Raw genomic sequence first — 14,789 nt, 5'->3', positions numbered from 1 at the left:
GGTATGACATAAGTTTATTTGACAATGTAAACAAAAAGAGTTGTAAGCATGATCAAAGAGAACAGAATGCTGAGCAGATTGTCCAGCAGTTGCATAGCACGGGTTGACATGAGTGTACTTGCTACTGACCCCTAGTGTGTGACACCGCAAGACATGAGTGTACTTGCTACTGACCCCTAGTGTGTGACACCGCAAGACATGAGTGTACTTGCTACTGACCCCTAGTGTGTGACACCGCAAGACATGAGTGTACTTGCTACTGACCCCTAGTGTGGAACACAACATCATTAAAAAGTGCAGTCAGAGGGATTGGAAAGACCAAGAACCTCTCGCCCCATACTCTTTTTCAAGCAATAAAAGTCCTACTCGTTCCTGAACATGTAATCATGTGGTCTGCACTGCAACATGACAAATATTAGTCAATATTCATCTTAGGGTCAAGACCACTTATTATTGGGGGTAAAGTTTATAGTCCACACATGTAAACCTCCTCAGAGAGTCTGCAGTACTCTTTATCCATGCACTTGGACCCAGACTGTAACATAAAGTGACATTTGGAATGGGAATGCAACTTAGGAGCTCCATTAGGTCTAAGACTGACTCCAAACCACTGACTTTTTAATCCATTTCATCGGTGCTTGGCCTGCCCAAACCAGCACAATTTTACACATGTAACTCACCTTTTCAAGGAAATACATTTTTGGATAATAAATATTGTATGAAAAGCGATACAATAGAGTAGTTTTATGAAGCATTCATCGTGTACAGCATTTACTGTAGCTTGGAGAGCAACCGCAGTGAAGTTTTCTATTCATATTTAAAACATTAGAATGCTAATTTGTTGGAATATGCTAATGTGCCAGCAGTCAGGGAATGTTTTTAGGGATGGGTAGCGTTCACATTTGAACATTTTTTAATTTTTAGAATTTTTTAACACACTGCAACACTTTGAGGTTGTTTGCTCAATGTAAAGTGCTTTTTTACAAATAAAATCTATTATTATTATTATTATTATTATAACCCGGAACCTGGGGATCAATACCGGTACTCAACAGTACCAATTTTCGGTACTTTAATGAGTGTTATTTAATGCGAATTGTTTGATATCTTGGTTTCTTATTACATTTGAGTCTCATTGTCAATGCAGTTGCACTTCCAAGGCATTACATTGCAGTACCCTACAAACTATATTGTCTAAATAGGAAGTAGTTTTTTCCAGGAAGCCGAATGTGTTATGTTGCGCCCTACAAGGTGTTTATACTGTAAGTATTGTGCTTATTACACAGCAGCTGTTTGACTGTAACATTCATCTTAGTTGTACTTTTCATTACCAAATTTGGAAGTGTTGAAATTGCCATGTAAAGTCGCTAATGCTAGTAGTAGCCCATCTATGGCAAATCCAATGTAAATTAGCATCAAGAAGAAGAGTGGGGCCTTACTTCAGATTAGAGCGTTTTCTACCACGCATACTTGCTTTGTTGGTGGTGAAAATTGCAACATTACTGCTTGACTCTTTATGGGAGCCGAAGTTTCATTTTCAACCGGACGTGACGTCACGTGTAACAAAGGTATCGAAATATAGCATCGTATGATTTTACGTGAATTGATACCCGGTAGTACCAACAGAATTTGGTCGGTGCCTATAAAAGCGCAGAATTCGGTACCCATCCCTAGTTGTTCTAGTTAATAATAGTTGCAGGCGATGGAGTCTTAAAGAACACCAGAGTGCATCATGGGAACTCTCGCCCCCGTGCCATTCTATTTAGAGTGCTAGCATAGTTGGCGTCTCAGGTATAAAAAGAAATAACGCGAACATAGAAAAATAGCTTTGGAGTCACAGTGGATAAGGCTTATTTTGTTGCTGTCCATCTGTGCGGTCATGCCACGCCTCTTCCTCAAGAAGAAGAAGAAGAAGAGGAAGAGGAAGAGCTTCAGGCTCCAGCAGTGTTGCCGGCTTTGAAGGCAGCGAGCGCCGGCGACTTTGATCCCAAACCTGCTCTGAAGTCAGAAGCGTCCGCCTCACTGCGTGCAGCAGGACGGGCCCTCGGCGCAGCAGCACACGGAGGAGCCCATGGCCTTGGGCGGGATCAGGTCCAGGTCCTCGTCGTCGGGGATCTCGTCTAGGCGGTAGCCGTCCTGAAGCAGCTGCTTGCTTAAGTCCGGGTGGATCTGCAGGGCGCACAACTCGGGATGTAACGGTAAACGGTATTATGATAAACCGCAATAAAATTCCAGACGGTTAGTAGTACCGTATGAATTTTTAACTACCGAAAAACCGTCATTTATTAATGCATTTTAGGCAACACTGCTTACTTCGCCACAGCGCCTGCACATTTGTGCCGTCAGGCTCAAGAAAACATGGCGGCAGCGACGACTACACGGACTTTGCTTTGAAAATGTTCCCTCCGCGTAAACGGAGCCGATCGCTTCGTTTCAATCGCTTCTACTTCCGTGGAGTCTTGATGTGAGATTAAGAGCGCAAGGCTGTTGGAGGAGAAAAATATATGATGTTGCAGTTTCATTTTGAACATGCAGCTAGAGTCGTTTCGAGAGTTAGCATGCAGCAGGCAATGTGTCGGGTACGTTGTCACAACTTGCTTATAAAGTCTGTAGTTTGTTTACTAGGATGCTCACTCCTTTATTTTAACTGTAAACTTTGTCAGTGTTCAAATAACATCAATACTAGCTAAAATGTTTTGTCATTTCATCGAATTGAACACAGGCCGAGTTGTCGGTGAGGCACAAAGATTGTGTGTTGGATGTAAGAGGTATCACTCCTGTTTATTTTTGTTGGCCAAATTGTTGCACTGAAGTACATGGTTGTTGTTGAAGAACAAAGCTGGTTTATTTGACTTTATCTTCATTAGCCAAACTTCTTTGTGTTTTATTTTGATATCAAAAAGTAAACACCATGTTTTTTACTTAACTTTGTGTTTTTTTCATTCCACAAAGTAATTACTTTATAACTATTCATGTGACATAACATTTTGTTAATGTTTTATGGTGTATATTTAATACCTATACGACAGATTTCTACTCAATATGTCCCGATAAAGTGTGTACATGTACACACATTAGTACATGAAAATGTGTGGACATAAATCAAAAAATACCTCTCTCTATGAAAATGTAAAAATAGAGATAAAGGCATCATGTAATAAAAAATCTGAGACGCTGTTACTATTTACCAAAAAACTATTAATGATTAAAAACAGAAATATTTGTTTTTAAATATATAAATAACATTTATCTAGAGCACTTTTATTAGGTATAACAAATTACATGATGGCGTCGCGTTCACACCCCAACACTGTTTTACCAAACATAATCAATAATCATGATTAATAATAGTGTTTTCAATATTGATGAAAATAATCGTCATTATTATTTTGCCCTTACTCATGCAGTCCTATGTGTAAGACGAGACATCGTTATGAACACTACTTTTATCTATATGGACAAAAAGTGCAGTTACGTTTTATGTCCATAAGGTGCCACCTAAAATGTTCAAATTTATTTTTATTTATTTATAGTATTATTTTGTTTCTGCCATATTACTTTGTTTATAATGCTTGTGTTGCTTTCATATTCACATTCAACTTCCTACCTGAGGTACATACATACATTTTGAATGTTTTGTTTGTGTTTTTTTAAATAAAACTTAGTTAAAAGATATCAGTATGACGTTTTTGAACATTTTGAGCACATTTAAAATTACTGCGCTAATAATGATAACCATGATAATTTTGATCACAATAACCGTGATAAGAAATGTTCATACAGTGACATCCCTACACACAACCACATGTTCACAAAGGTGCTACTGGGGGAAACATAAGGGACTACAAGCTTGCTAAGAACATTTGGACACTTTGATCGACAGACAAAGTGAAGCAGGGGAAGTGACTCACCTCAGCCGAGGAGTAGCCTGAGGAGCACTGCTCCAGATCAATCTCTTCATCGCTGCAACGACAAGAAAGACCGGTTGAGTGGTCGTGATTACACCGGAGAATGCGCGCTGATCTTGGAGCCAAAACACGCTTTTGTCTTCTTGAAAGCTTGTTTACTGAACAGGCAGAACTCAACACATTTGCAGTGAAAGATTGAAAATAATAATGATAATAATTGGGCTGTCCCGACAAAACCTTTTCACTTTCGATTCAATACCCATATAGAGCTTTAAAAAGTGGACGACACGAATATTAATCCGATATCAGCACAAATCATACATACTTGTATTATTTTCTTGTGTGGAATGTTTTTGATCAGGTGAAATTATTCTGAGGCTATATGGACCAACACTGATATCGTGGTATTTTTAGGCCAAATGGCAATATGCGATATACGTACTGTATATATCGGTATATTAAACAAAACGTGAAAAGTGTTTAGTTGAAACTCAACACCACATGTTCCACTTTCTTTCCACATAAATATGAACAGTATTATTTAAACCTTTATTACATTTATATTACAAATAGCCCACATTTAAAGAAAATAGAGCTGTACAAAAAAACACAATGTAAACAAAACGGGCTGAATGACACACTTATGCTTTGTTGACTTTTGTGGTAACTTTTATTAGCCGCATGTTTAAGCCAGCTGGGTAAAAACACACTCCATGTACAGAATGCCATTAAACATACCTTGGTGGTGAGACATTATGTCAGGCATTGTCCTCCTTCTACCCTTGCGGTGCTGAGCAGAGCAGACGGCCGTAATAAAGGCAGCAGCAAAAGATATATAATATCGGTATGGCGGCATTGTCTCAAATATATACACTACCGTTCAAAAGTTTGGGGTCACCCAAACAATTTTGTGGAATAGCCTTCATTTCTAAGAACAAGAATAGACTGTCGAGTTTCAAATGAAAGTTCTCTTTTTCTGGCCATTTTGAGCGTTTAATTGGCCCCACAAATGTGATGCTCCAGAAACTCAATCTGCTCAAAGGAAGGTCAGTTTTGTAGCTTCTGTAACGAGCTAAACTGTTTTCAGATGTGAGAACATGATTGCACAAGGGTTTTCTAATCATCAATTAGCCTTCTGAGCCAATGAGCAAACACATTGTACCATTAGAACACTGGAGTGATAGTTGCTGGAAATGGGCCTCTATACACCTATGTAGATATTGCACCAAAAACCAGACATTTGCCGCTAGAATAGTCATTTACCACATTAGCAATGTATAGAGTGTATTTCTTTAAAGTTAAGACTAGTTTAAAGTTATCTTCATTGAAAAGTACAGTGCTTTTCCTTCAAAAATAAGGACATTTCAATGTGACCCCAAACTTTTGAACGGTAGTGTATCTTTTTCTAAAATATACCAGTATAACTCGTATTACCGGTATACCGCACAGCCCTAATGGTAAGTATGAAACACGCTAACCTATTTATTATCAACATTCTGGAATTGAATATGCTGTCTTTAGGTTAAAGTGGAGTGGTAATGGTTGTTGGGTTTTTGGGGCGACACAGTGGCCACAATAATTCATTAAGTTAAGCTCATGACGCAGTAAGTTGAATGGTGTGGACACGTTTCTTACTGGATACTTTTTAAATATGCTTTTGGCTTGGAGACTATATGTGTAAGTAATATGCAACTATAACTATTTGATACAAGTTTATATTGACAAAATACAATATAGTTCAATTAAGAACACTTATGTACAGTATGGCCTTGTGGTTAGAGTGTCCGCCCTGAGATCGGTAGGTCGTGAGTTCGAACCCCGGCCGAGTCATACCAAAGACTATAAAAATGTGACCCATTACCTCTCTGCTTGGCACTCAGCATCAAGGGTTGGAATTGGGGGTTAAATCACCAAAAATTATTCCCGAGCGCGGCCACCGCTGCTGCTCACTGCTCCCCTCACCTCCCTTGGGGTGAACAAGGGGATGTGTCAAATGCAGAGGACAAATTTCACCACACCTAGTGTGTGTGTGACAATCATTGGTATCTTAACTTAACTTTATATTGACATATGTTTTAGACTGCAATGTTTCTTAATTAAAGACACTCATTGCGCATGTCTATCTTGTGTGCTATTGTGTGCTTAGCTGTTGTGTAGCTGCTTGCTCCTAGTAGACTATAAAGTTTACCTTCAATAAATAACTATATAATTATTCAAAACTTGTTTAAAACGTGGTGTTTTAGACTGCCATGTTGTTCAATTAAGGACGCTAATTACGAATGTCTAGCTTGTGTGCTATAGTGTGCTTAGAGGTTGTGTAGCTGCTGACTCCTAGTAGCCTATAGTCTACCATGTATTCCTTTTGTAAATGACTTGACCTGTACGACTATAAATTATTTTATTCTTGTTTTAATTGTGGTGTTTTTAGACTGCGATGTTTAATTAAGGACACTTTTTTTGAACATCTAGCTTGTGTGCTTTTGTGTGCTTAGCTGCTGTGTAGCTGCTAGCTCCTAGTAGCATATAGCCAACCATGTTTACCTTTTGTAAATGACTTGACAAATACAACCATAATCATTAGATTTGTGTTTAAAACGTAATGTTTTAGACTGCCATGTTGTTCAATCAAAGACTCTTTTTTTATGAACGTCTAGTTTGTGAGCTATTGTGTGCTCAGCTGCTGTGTAGCTGCCATACTTTTTTTTTTACATTCAAATATGTTTTAGGTGGCAATATTTTTCAATTAAATACACTTATTACATATTTCTAGCTTCTTTGCTATTGTGTGCTTAGCTGCTGTGTAGCTACTATCTCATAGTAACATATAAACCATGTTTACCTTTTGTAAATAACTTCACTAAAATACAACTATAATGATTTGTATTGTTTAAAATGTGGGGTTTCAAACAATACAATATATGTTGTTCAATTAAGGACACTTATTACGAATGTCTAGCTTGTGTCCTAGTGTGTGCTTGGCTGTTGTGTAGCTGCCAGTAGCCTACCATGGTTACCCTTTGTAAATGACTTAAATAGAAGAAAAGAGCAACCTTGTGTGCTTTTTGGAGGACATTTAGATGTTAACTGACTGTCCAGCTTTGCACAAGTAAACGTACTGCAGGATACTTATTTTTTTGCTGATATCGGCCCGATATGACTATCGGTTTAGGACAGCCCTAATACTGTGTTCTTACCTGCCTGAATCCAGTGCAATCAAAGTTTCCTCCGCATGCTGACTCAAAGCAGTGTAGCCCTTGTTATATTTCACTTTCCTAGTAGGAAGAGAGGACATGTTTGAATGTAAACACAGCAGCTAAGTCGGGGTCTCTTGGTACCTCTTGGCTCCTTGTCTGGGCTGATGTATGACAGGAGGTCCTGGTGACAGAGCCTTCTTCTTCAGAGCCTTCCTGGCGAACTCCCTGTGTTTCTCTAAGGAAGACGAGCACGATGAATTTCAAGACCTAAAAACTGCGGTCATTGAGGGCGACCTGTCCCGTGAAGGGCGGACCGAACGCTTCAGTGTTTTACGGCGTACCGCTGCATCCCGACTACACACTCGGTGAAACTGATGATGCGGTTCATTTGCACTTATGTGCTCCGACATAAACACGTCAGTCCCGATAAACACATTAGTCCTGAAGTCATAAAACAGACAGCGGTTATAAAGGTTAAAAGGCATAAAAAGACCATTCTATGACGTTAAAGGGCAACTGCCCTATTTTGGAATTTTGTTTATCATTCACAATCCTTTCGTAAGACAAGAACACACGTTTTTCTTTTTTTATGCATTCTAAATCGTAAATGAACATTAGCAAAAGTCAGCTTACAATGGAGCTAATAGTAGTCACTCTATTACGCCTATGTAGCGCTCTAAAAACCTCCATCATTGTTTTATATACAGTACATGCTATAAGTAATTTATATATGTACAGTAAAGTACAGGTCAAACGTTTGGACGCGCCTTCTCATTTCAATGTGTTTTCTTTATTTTCATGACTATTTACATAGTAGATTGTCACTGAAGGCATCAAAACTATGACACCTCTTGAAGCTCATCGAGAGAATGCCAAGGGTGTGCAAAGCAGTAATCAGAGCAAAGGGTGGCTATTTTGAAGAAACTAGAATATAAAACATGTTTTCAGTTATTTCACCTTTTTTTGTTAAGTACATAACTCCACATGTGTTCATTCATAGTTTTGATGCCTTCAGTGACAAACTACAATGTAAACAGTCATGAAAATAAAGAAAACGCATCGAATGAGAAGTTGTGTCCAAACTTTTGGCCTGTACTGTATATGTAACATGGTAAAAGTATTCATAATAACATGTAATATTTATGTGTTTTTGCTCAATTTAAGCAAATGACGGCGTATGAATTGTTAGTGTTTTTCTCGCCATCTTCGGGTATAAGTTGAATGTCACAGATGACCAACTTCTCGGTTTATGTCCACATCGTCCTAGTATCCAAGTGAGAGCAGGTTTTCCCCTTAATGTAACAGAATGTGGCTTATTTTCAAGGCAACACCTTGAAATTAAGTTGTTGTTTTTTTACATGAAAGCAAATTAAAGTAATATAATATATTGTAGCCCCCAGAAGAAATCACACAAAGTCTGACGCTATTTTTAACTTGTATTACCAATCTTATGATAAGAAGCGGCTCAATTCTAAAAGGTTTTACCTCCCGTGTGCAAACTTTGGTCTCCGTGAGTCCACGCACAACAACACTTCCTCATTCTCCGCCAATCACTTTTCAGGCACGAACGGTGTGTTCGCAAACATGGAAAAACTGACATTAAATCCAAACCACAGGAACATAAAACATTAACAGCAGCTGGTCGTTCAGTATGAATGGAAATATATATAGTAAATTATAAGCGCACTATTGACAAGTGATGTACCGAAAACTCAACCACCAAGCAAAGACTTTGATTACCGAAAACAGTGCTGCCGAACATGAATGTAAACAAGACGCACGTCATTGTCTGGAGCGTTGTCAGCATGTCTGCAATGTGGATGTAAATTTTATATATTGCAGATATACTTGTGGACAGCGATCTTAAAAATGTGCATATATTAAGAGAAGAGAAAATCCAACTGGAGCAACAGCGCGATGCAAGTGCGACGTCATGCCAACTGTAGCTCTCTTCTTTCGTCAGGGACATCCTGGGACAGAAGTTTACATTTGTTGCTAGTAGTTTTGTTTTTTTTAAGTCATTAAAAGTCTCTAAAATGACACTTGAAAAAATCTCGAAGTGCATTGTACAATAAACAACTATTTAAAATATGGCAAAACGATATCAAAATAAATCTTAATACTAATTAATAATAAGAGTTTTGTTTTTAAATGCATTTATACATTTTTTTTTGCCTTTTTATCCAATCGACTTTATTTACCGTATTATTCTGACTATAAGTCGCAGTTTTCTTCATAGTTTGGCCGTGGGTGCGACTTATACTCCGGAGCGACTTATGTGTGAAATTATTAACACATTACCGTAAAATATCAAATAATATTATTTATCTCATTCGCGTGAGCGACGAAGCAAACGGCAGCCATCGTCACACACACGTCAGCAATCGTCACTCGCACGCCAACCAATAAGAATTCGGCGGGGGGGGGGTCATGGCAGAAGTGCATTGTGGGTTTTTTAAATAATGTAAATAATTGAATGTATATACTCTGATGACTGTATTATGCTGATAGTATATATTTGTGCCACGAATTGATTAACATGGACTCTGACTTAAACAAGTTGAAAAACGTATTCGGGTGTTACCATTTAGTGGTCAATTGTACGGAATATGTACTGTACTGTGCAAACTACTAATAAAAGTTTCAATCAATCAATCAATCAAAGTCTTACGTAAGGATTGTGAACGATGGGCAAATTTCCACTACAAAAACAGGGGAAGTTCTCCTTGAACACTTACGTAACTTGAGGTGGATGGCAGGCACTCTGGACATGATGTAAGGTCCTCTCTTCTCCGTCGGCCTGATTCCTCCATCGCTGTTTTTGGGTCTTGTGCCGCTACCATTCCCCTTTAAGTCAAAACATTTCATATATATTGGAAATTGCAACGTGTATGGTATATTATGGCGTCACAAATCAATTGGACTTGCATTTTCCTCACATAGTGGCATCTGCTTTAACCCTTGTGTAATGTTCATATTGTTGTTACTCAGCCAACGTTGCATTTTGTGGCTTTTAATGCCTCACAATAAAACACTTTTATGTTAAAATACTGAACAGATGTTTACCTTATACCAATAAGTACAGCACTAACTCTTCCGGGACGGTATAATAACATCTACGGCTTTTGGAGCTCAGTGCACAACTGCACACACAACAAGAAGGAGACGGAGCAGAAAAACGAAGAAGAGACATGGCGACGACGAGTAAGAAGAAGAAATACGCTTGCAAGTTCCAAAATGATTGGAAAAAAGAATTTCATTTCATCCAGGACAGCTCGAAGGGGAAGGGGTGTGCTGCCTGCACCTCAACACCCCCCCCCCCCCCCCCCCATCTCCCGAATTCGGAGGTCTCAAGGTTGGCAAGTATGATGGTGTGTGGTCATTAAATATGTATTCTGATATATGTTCTTCACAGAAAATGAACCATAGTCAGTGAGTCTCAGTTTGAAAAATGTATTAATTGTAGCATTTTTCTTTTAATAAAAATGAAAACGGGTCCCACCACACAAGATATAGACGTCATGCTCCAATAATTTGTGGTCAACCCCGCCCAATGACAAGACCCTAACACTCTCTGCAGTTGAGTCAATTAACGCCCACTGTATGAAGAAAAACAGTACTATCCATCCATTATATTTGAAGTAGAGATGTCCGATAATGGTTTTTTTGCTGATATCCGATATTCCGATATTGTCCAACTCTTAATTACCGATACCGATATCAACCGATACCGATATATACAGTTGTGGAATTAACACATTATTATGCCTAATTTTGTTGTGATGCCCCACTGGATGCATTAAACAATGTAACAAGGTTTTCCAAAATAAGAGAACAACTTCAACTCAAGTTATGGAAAAAAGTGCCAACATGGCACTGCCATATTTATTATTGAAGTTACAAAGTGCTTTTTTTTTTTTTAACATGCCTCAAAACAGCAGCTTGGAATTTGGGACATGCTCTCCCTGAGAGAGCATGAAGAGGTTGAGGTGGGCGGGGTTAGGCGGCGCGGGGTTGAGGTGGGGGTGTATATTGTAGCGTCCCGGGTGAGTTAGTGCTGCAAGAGGTTCTGGGTATTTGTTCTGTTGTGTTTATGTTGTGTTACGGAAATGTGTTTGTCATTCTTGTTTGGTGTGGGTTCACGGTGTGGCGCATATTTGTAACAGTGTTAAAGTTGTTTATACGGTCACCCTCAGTGTGACCAGTATGGCTGTTGGGCAAGTATGCATTGCATTCACTTGCGTGTGTGGAAAGTCGTAGATACTATGAGACTGGGCCGGCACTGAAAGGCAGTGCCTTTAAGGTACGTCCCCAATATTGTTGTCTGGGTGGAAATCGGTAGAAATTCGGGAGAATGGTTGCCCCGGGAGATTATCGGGAGGGGCACTAAAATTCGGGAGTCTCCCCAGAAAATCGGGAGGGTTGGTAAGTATGGATATATGTTTTTCACAGGAAATGAGCCAAAGTCAGTGAGTCTCAGTTTGAAAAATATATTAATTGTAGCATTTTTCTTTTAATAAAAATGAAAACGGGTCCCACAGACCGGAACACCACACAAGATATAGACGTCATGCTCCAATAAATTGTGGTCAACCCCGCCCAATGACAAGACCCTAACACTCTCTGCAGTTGAGTCAATTAACGCCCACTGTATGAAGGAAAACAGTACTATCCACCCATTATATTTGAAGTAGAGATGTCCGATAATGGCTTTTTTGCTGATACCCGATATTCCGATATTGTCCAACTCTTAATTACAGATACCGATATATACAGTTGTGGAATTAACACATTATTATGCCTAATTTTGTTGTGATGCCCCACTGGATGCATTAAACAATGTAACAAGGTTTTCCAAAATAAGAGAACAACTTTAACTCAAGTTATGGAAAAAAAAGTGCCAACATGGCACAGCCATATTTATTATTGAAGTTAAAAAGTGCATTATTTTTTTAACATGCCTCAAAACAGCAGCTTGGAATTTGGGACATGCTCTCCCTGAGAGAGCATGAAGAGGTTGTGGTGGGCGGGGTTAGGCGGCGCGGGGTTGAGGTGGGGGGGGGGGTGTATATTGTAGCGTCCCGGAAGAGTTAGTGCTGCAAGGGGTTCTTGGTATTTGTTCTGTTGTGTTTGTGTTGTGTTACGGTGCGGATGTTCTCCCGAAATGTGTTTGTCATTCTTGTTTGGTGTGGGTTCACAGTGTGCCGCATATTTGTAACAGTGTTAAAGTTGTTTATACGGCCACCCTCAGTGTGACCTGTATGGCTGTTGACCAAGTATGCATTGCATTCACTTGCGTGTGTGGAAAGTCGTAGATACTATGAGACTGGGCCGGCACGCAAAGGCAGTTCAATATTGTTGTCTGGTGGAAATCGGGAGAAATTCTGGAGAATGGTTTCCCCAGGAGATTTTCGGGAGGGGCACTGAAATTCGGGAGGGTTGGCAAGTATGGATATATGTTCTTCACAGGAAATGAGCCAAAGTCATTGAGTCTCAGTTTGAAAAATTAATTAATTGCATAATTTTTCTTTTAATACAAATGAAAACGGGTCCCACAGACCGGAACACCACACAAGATATAGACGTCATGCTCCAATAAATTGTGGTCAACCCCGCCCAATGACAAGACCCTAACACTCTCTGCAGTTGACTCAAGTAACGCCCACTGTGTGAAGAAAAACAGTACTACCCACCCATTATATTTGAAGTCACTAATTAGCGTTTTACATGTTTCTACCAATGTAACACTAACTCCAGCTGTTACAAATATATACATATTGTCAATATTTAAGCGTGTCGTCTCCGCGTAAACAAACTGTCAAACTCTGGCTAGCGAGTTAGCGCAGTGTTTTGATAACAAGCTAGCTCACTAGCTGGCTGCTTAGTTAGCCGACGTTTACCGTAATATTGTGCGGATTCGGCGGAGCTTCCAGCAAGCTGTCCTTCTCCGGCTCCTCGGAGATGTCGTTCATCATCTCGGCGTCAAGTTGTCACAACGCACGCCACATTTCGGTCATGGTGAGTTTGGCACACCGGCGACGGCCCGAGCTTGACTTGTTAGCTTCGTGTGCTAATAGCGGATGACTTGGTGGGTTCTATTTCCGGTTTCAAAATAAAATTGAGGTTTTGATTGATTGAAACTTGTATTAGTAGATTGCACAGTACAGTACATATGCCGTACAATTGACCGCTAAATGGTAACACCCGAATAAGTTTTTCAACTTGTTTAAGTCGGGGTCCAAGTTAATCAATTCATGGTAGAGGTGAGGGACGTGCGGAGGATTTTATTTTGAAGCATTGGATTGTTATAATACATTTTTAATTTCTAACCAAAATGTGTGAAGACAAGACGATTTAAGTAATATGTTCAAAAATATATAAACCAGAATGTCAAAATTGATTAAAAAAAATGTGCTCGTGTGGCTTGAACTTTAAATATAGTCCGGAGAATTAGTGGCTTTAAGAACATGTAGTACCGGTTAAATAGTCGAAAAAATGTAGTTTTAAAAACACAAGAATTACTGTTCAGTACTTGTAATACACTTTTTGATTTAAAAGAATATAGTTAACTTTATACGGTGTTAATTTCATGAAGACTTTGTATGTGTGTACAGCTCTGGTAATGGGTACATTCGCACCTAGCTGCACAGTACTTCAAAATGTAACAAAAAAATATGACTTTTTTTTTGTTTACTAGGGCATGCATATATAATATGCATTAGTTTGACCATTTAAAATCAACAATAATACAAAGGAAATGCTTGGAAATAGCATAAAAATGCCCCAAAAACTTGGAAAAACGTGATTCATAGCGTTACTTTTTGAGCGTTCTGTTTAGGTACATTTCTTTTATATTTTGATAAATCATCATAAATAGGTATTGATCAATCTTTAAGCTGTTTGTATTTGATTTCAGTTTTCTTTTGACATCTTATTTAGAATTGTAGTTGAAACTTTTACAACCTTGTGTTGCGGTCATGATGGCGTAACCAAACTAGATTATTTAGAATATTATTCCCTTTTTTACATTTAGTTTACTTAAATATACTGTGTTTTATGCTCTTTTCTTTTTGGAACATGTACTATACATATGATACAATAAAGTCCCATTTAAAATGATGTTTCTAGCAATACTTTAATTTTGCCTTTGAAAGTAACACTCCAATGTCCATTAGTGGAGCTGTACACATGTCTATTAGGAACATTCTAAATTCACAAATCCAAAATAATGTCAAATGAAATAAATACTGTTTGTTTTTACTCCAAAATACAAAATAAATAATCATAATAAAATCAAAAAAGCATGAAAACTTCCCATATTAAAAATAATTTTAATCAGACAATTTTTACAAGTAATGTATCTGTAGTGTTATTCCTCGCATGTTTCTTAATGGTAGTTTTATCTTGATTATTGTTTGAAAAAGCAAGTGAGTACATTTATTGTGTGAATATTATTTAAAGAAAATTATGTTTATTTTTTTATTTTTGCCTTTTTGAAAGATGGCGTTTGTTTTGTATCCATCCATTCATTTCTACCTTGTTGAAATAAAGTTCTGTGAAAAAATTAACTTTCTGTCGCCCTCTAGTGGAAGTTCAGAAAAAGCAGACAACTTGATCTTGAACCATTATCTATTTATTTAGCTGAAGGATGGCGTTGAATGACTTGTTTATTCAGTCAAGATTAAAC

At 38.4% G+C, this 14,789-nt stretch overlaps 1 protein-coding gene across 1 annotated transcript; it reads right to left on the bottom strand.

The window, feature by feature from the left end:
- Positions 1-13,181, bottom strand: fam219b (family with sequence similarity 219 member B). Its single transcript, XM_062023125.1, has 6 exons — positions 13,003-13,181; positions 9,841-9,949; positions 7,244-7,337; positions 7,103-7,180; positions 3,912-3,963; positions 1-2,169 (listed from the first exon to the last, which is right to left on the bottom strand). The coding sequence occupies exons 1-6, from the start codon at positions 13,075-13,077 to the stop codon at positions 2,020-2,022; spliced, it is 558 nt and encodes a 185-aa protein (XP_061879109.1). The 5' UTR covers positions 13,078-13,181; the 3' UTR covers positions 1-2,019.
- Positions 13,182-14,789: the final 1,608 nt, after the last annotated feature.

The sequence above is a fragment of the Entelurus aequoreus genome, linkage group LG02 (genome assembly GCF_033978785.1).
Source record: "Entelurus aequoreus isolate RoL-2023_Sb linkage group LG02, RoL_Eaeq_v1.1, whole genome shotgun sequence".
NCBI lineage: Eukaryota > Metazoa > Chordata > Actinopteri > Syngnathiformes > Syngnathidae > Entelurus > Entelurus aequoreus.
This window is presented reverse-complemented; position numbering and strand designations above follow the sequence as displayed.

Coding starts and splice junctions, on each gene's coding strand:
- fam219b (XM_062023125.1), bottom strand. CDS start 13,077: ATGATGAACGACATCTCCGAGGAGCCGGAGAAGGACAGCTTGCTGGAA. Junction 7,181..7,243: donor CCCAGACAAGGAGCCAAGAG/GTACCAAGAGAC, acceptor TCTTCCTACTAG/GAAAGTGAAATATAACAAGG. Junction 3,964..7,102: donor ATTGCACTGGATTCAGGCAG/GTAAGAACACAG, acceptor TTGTCGTTGCAG/CGATGAAGAGATTGATCTGG.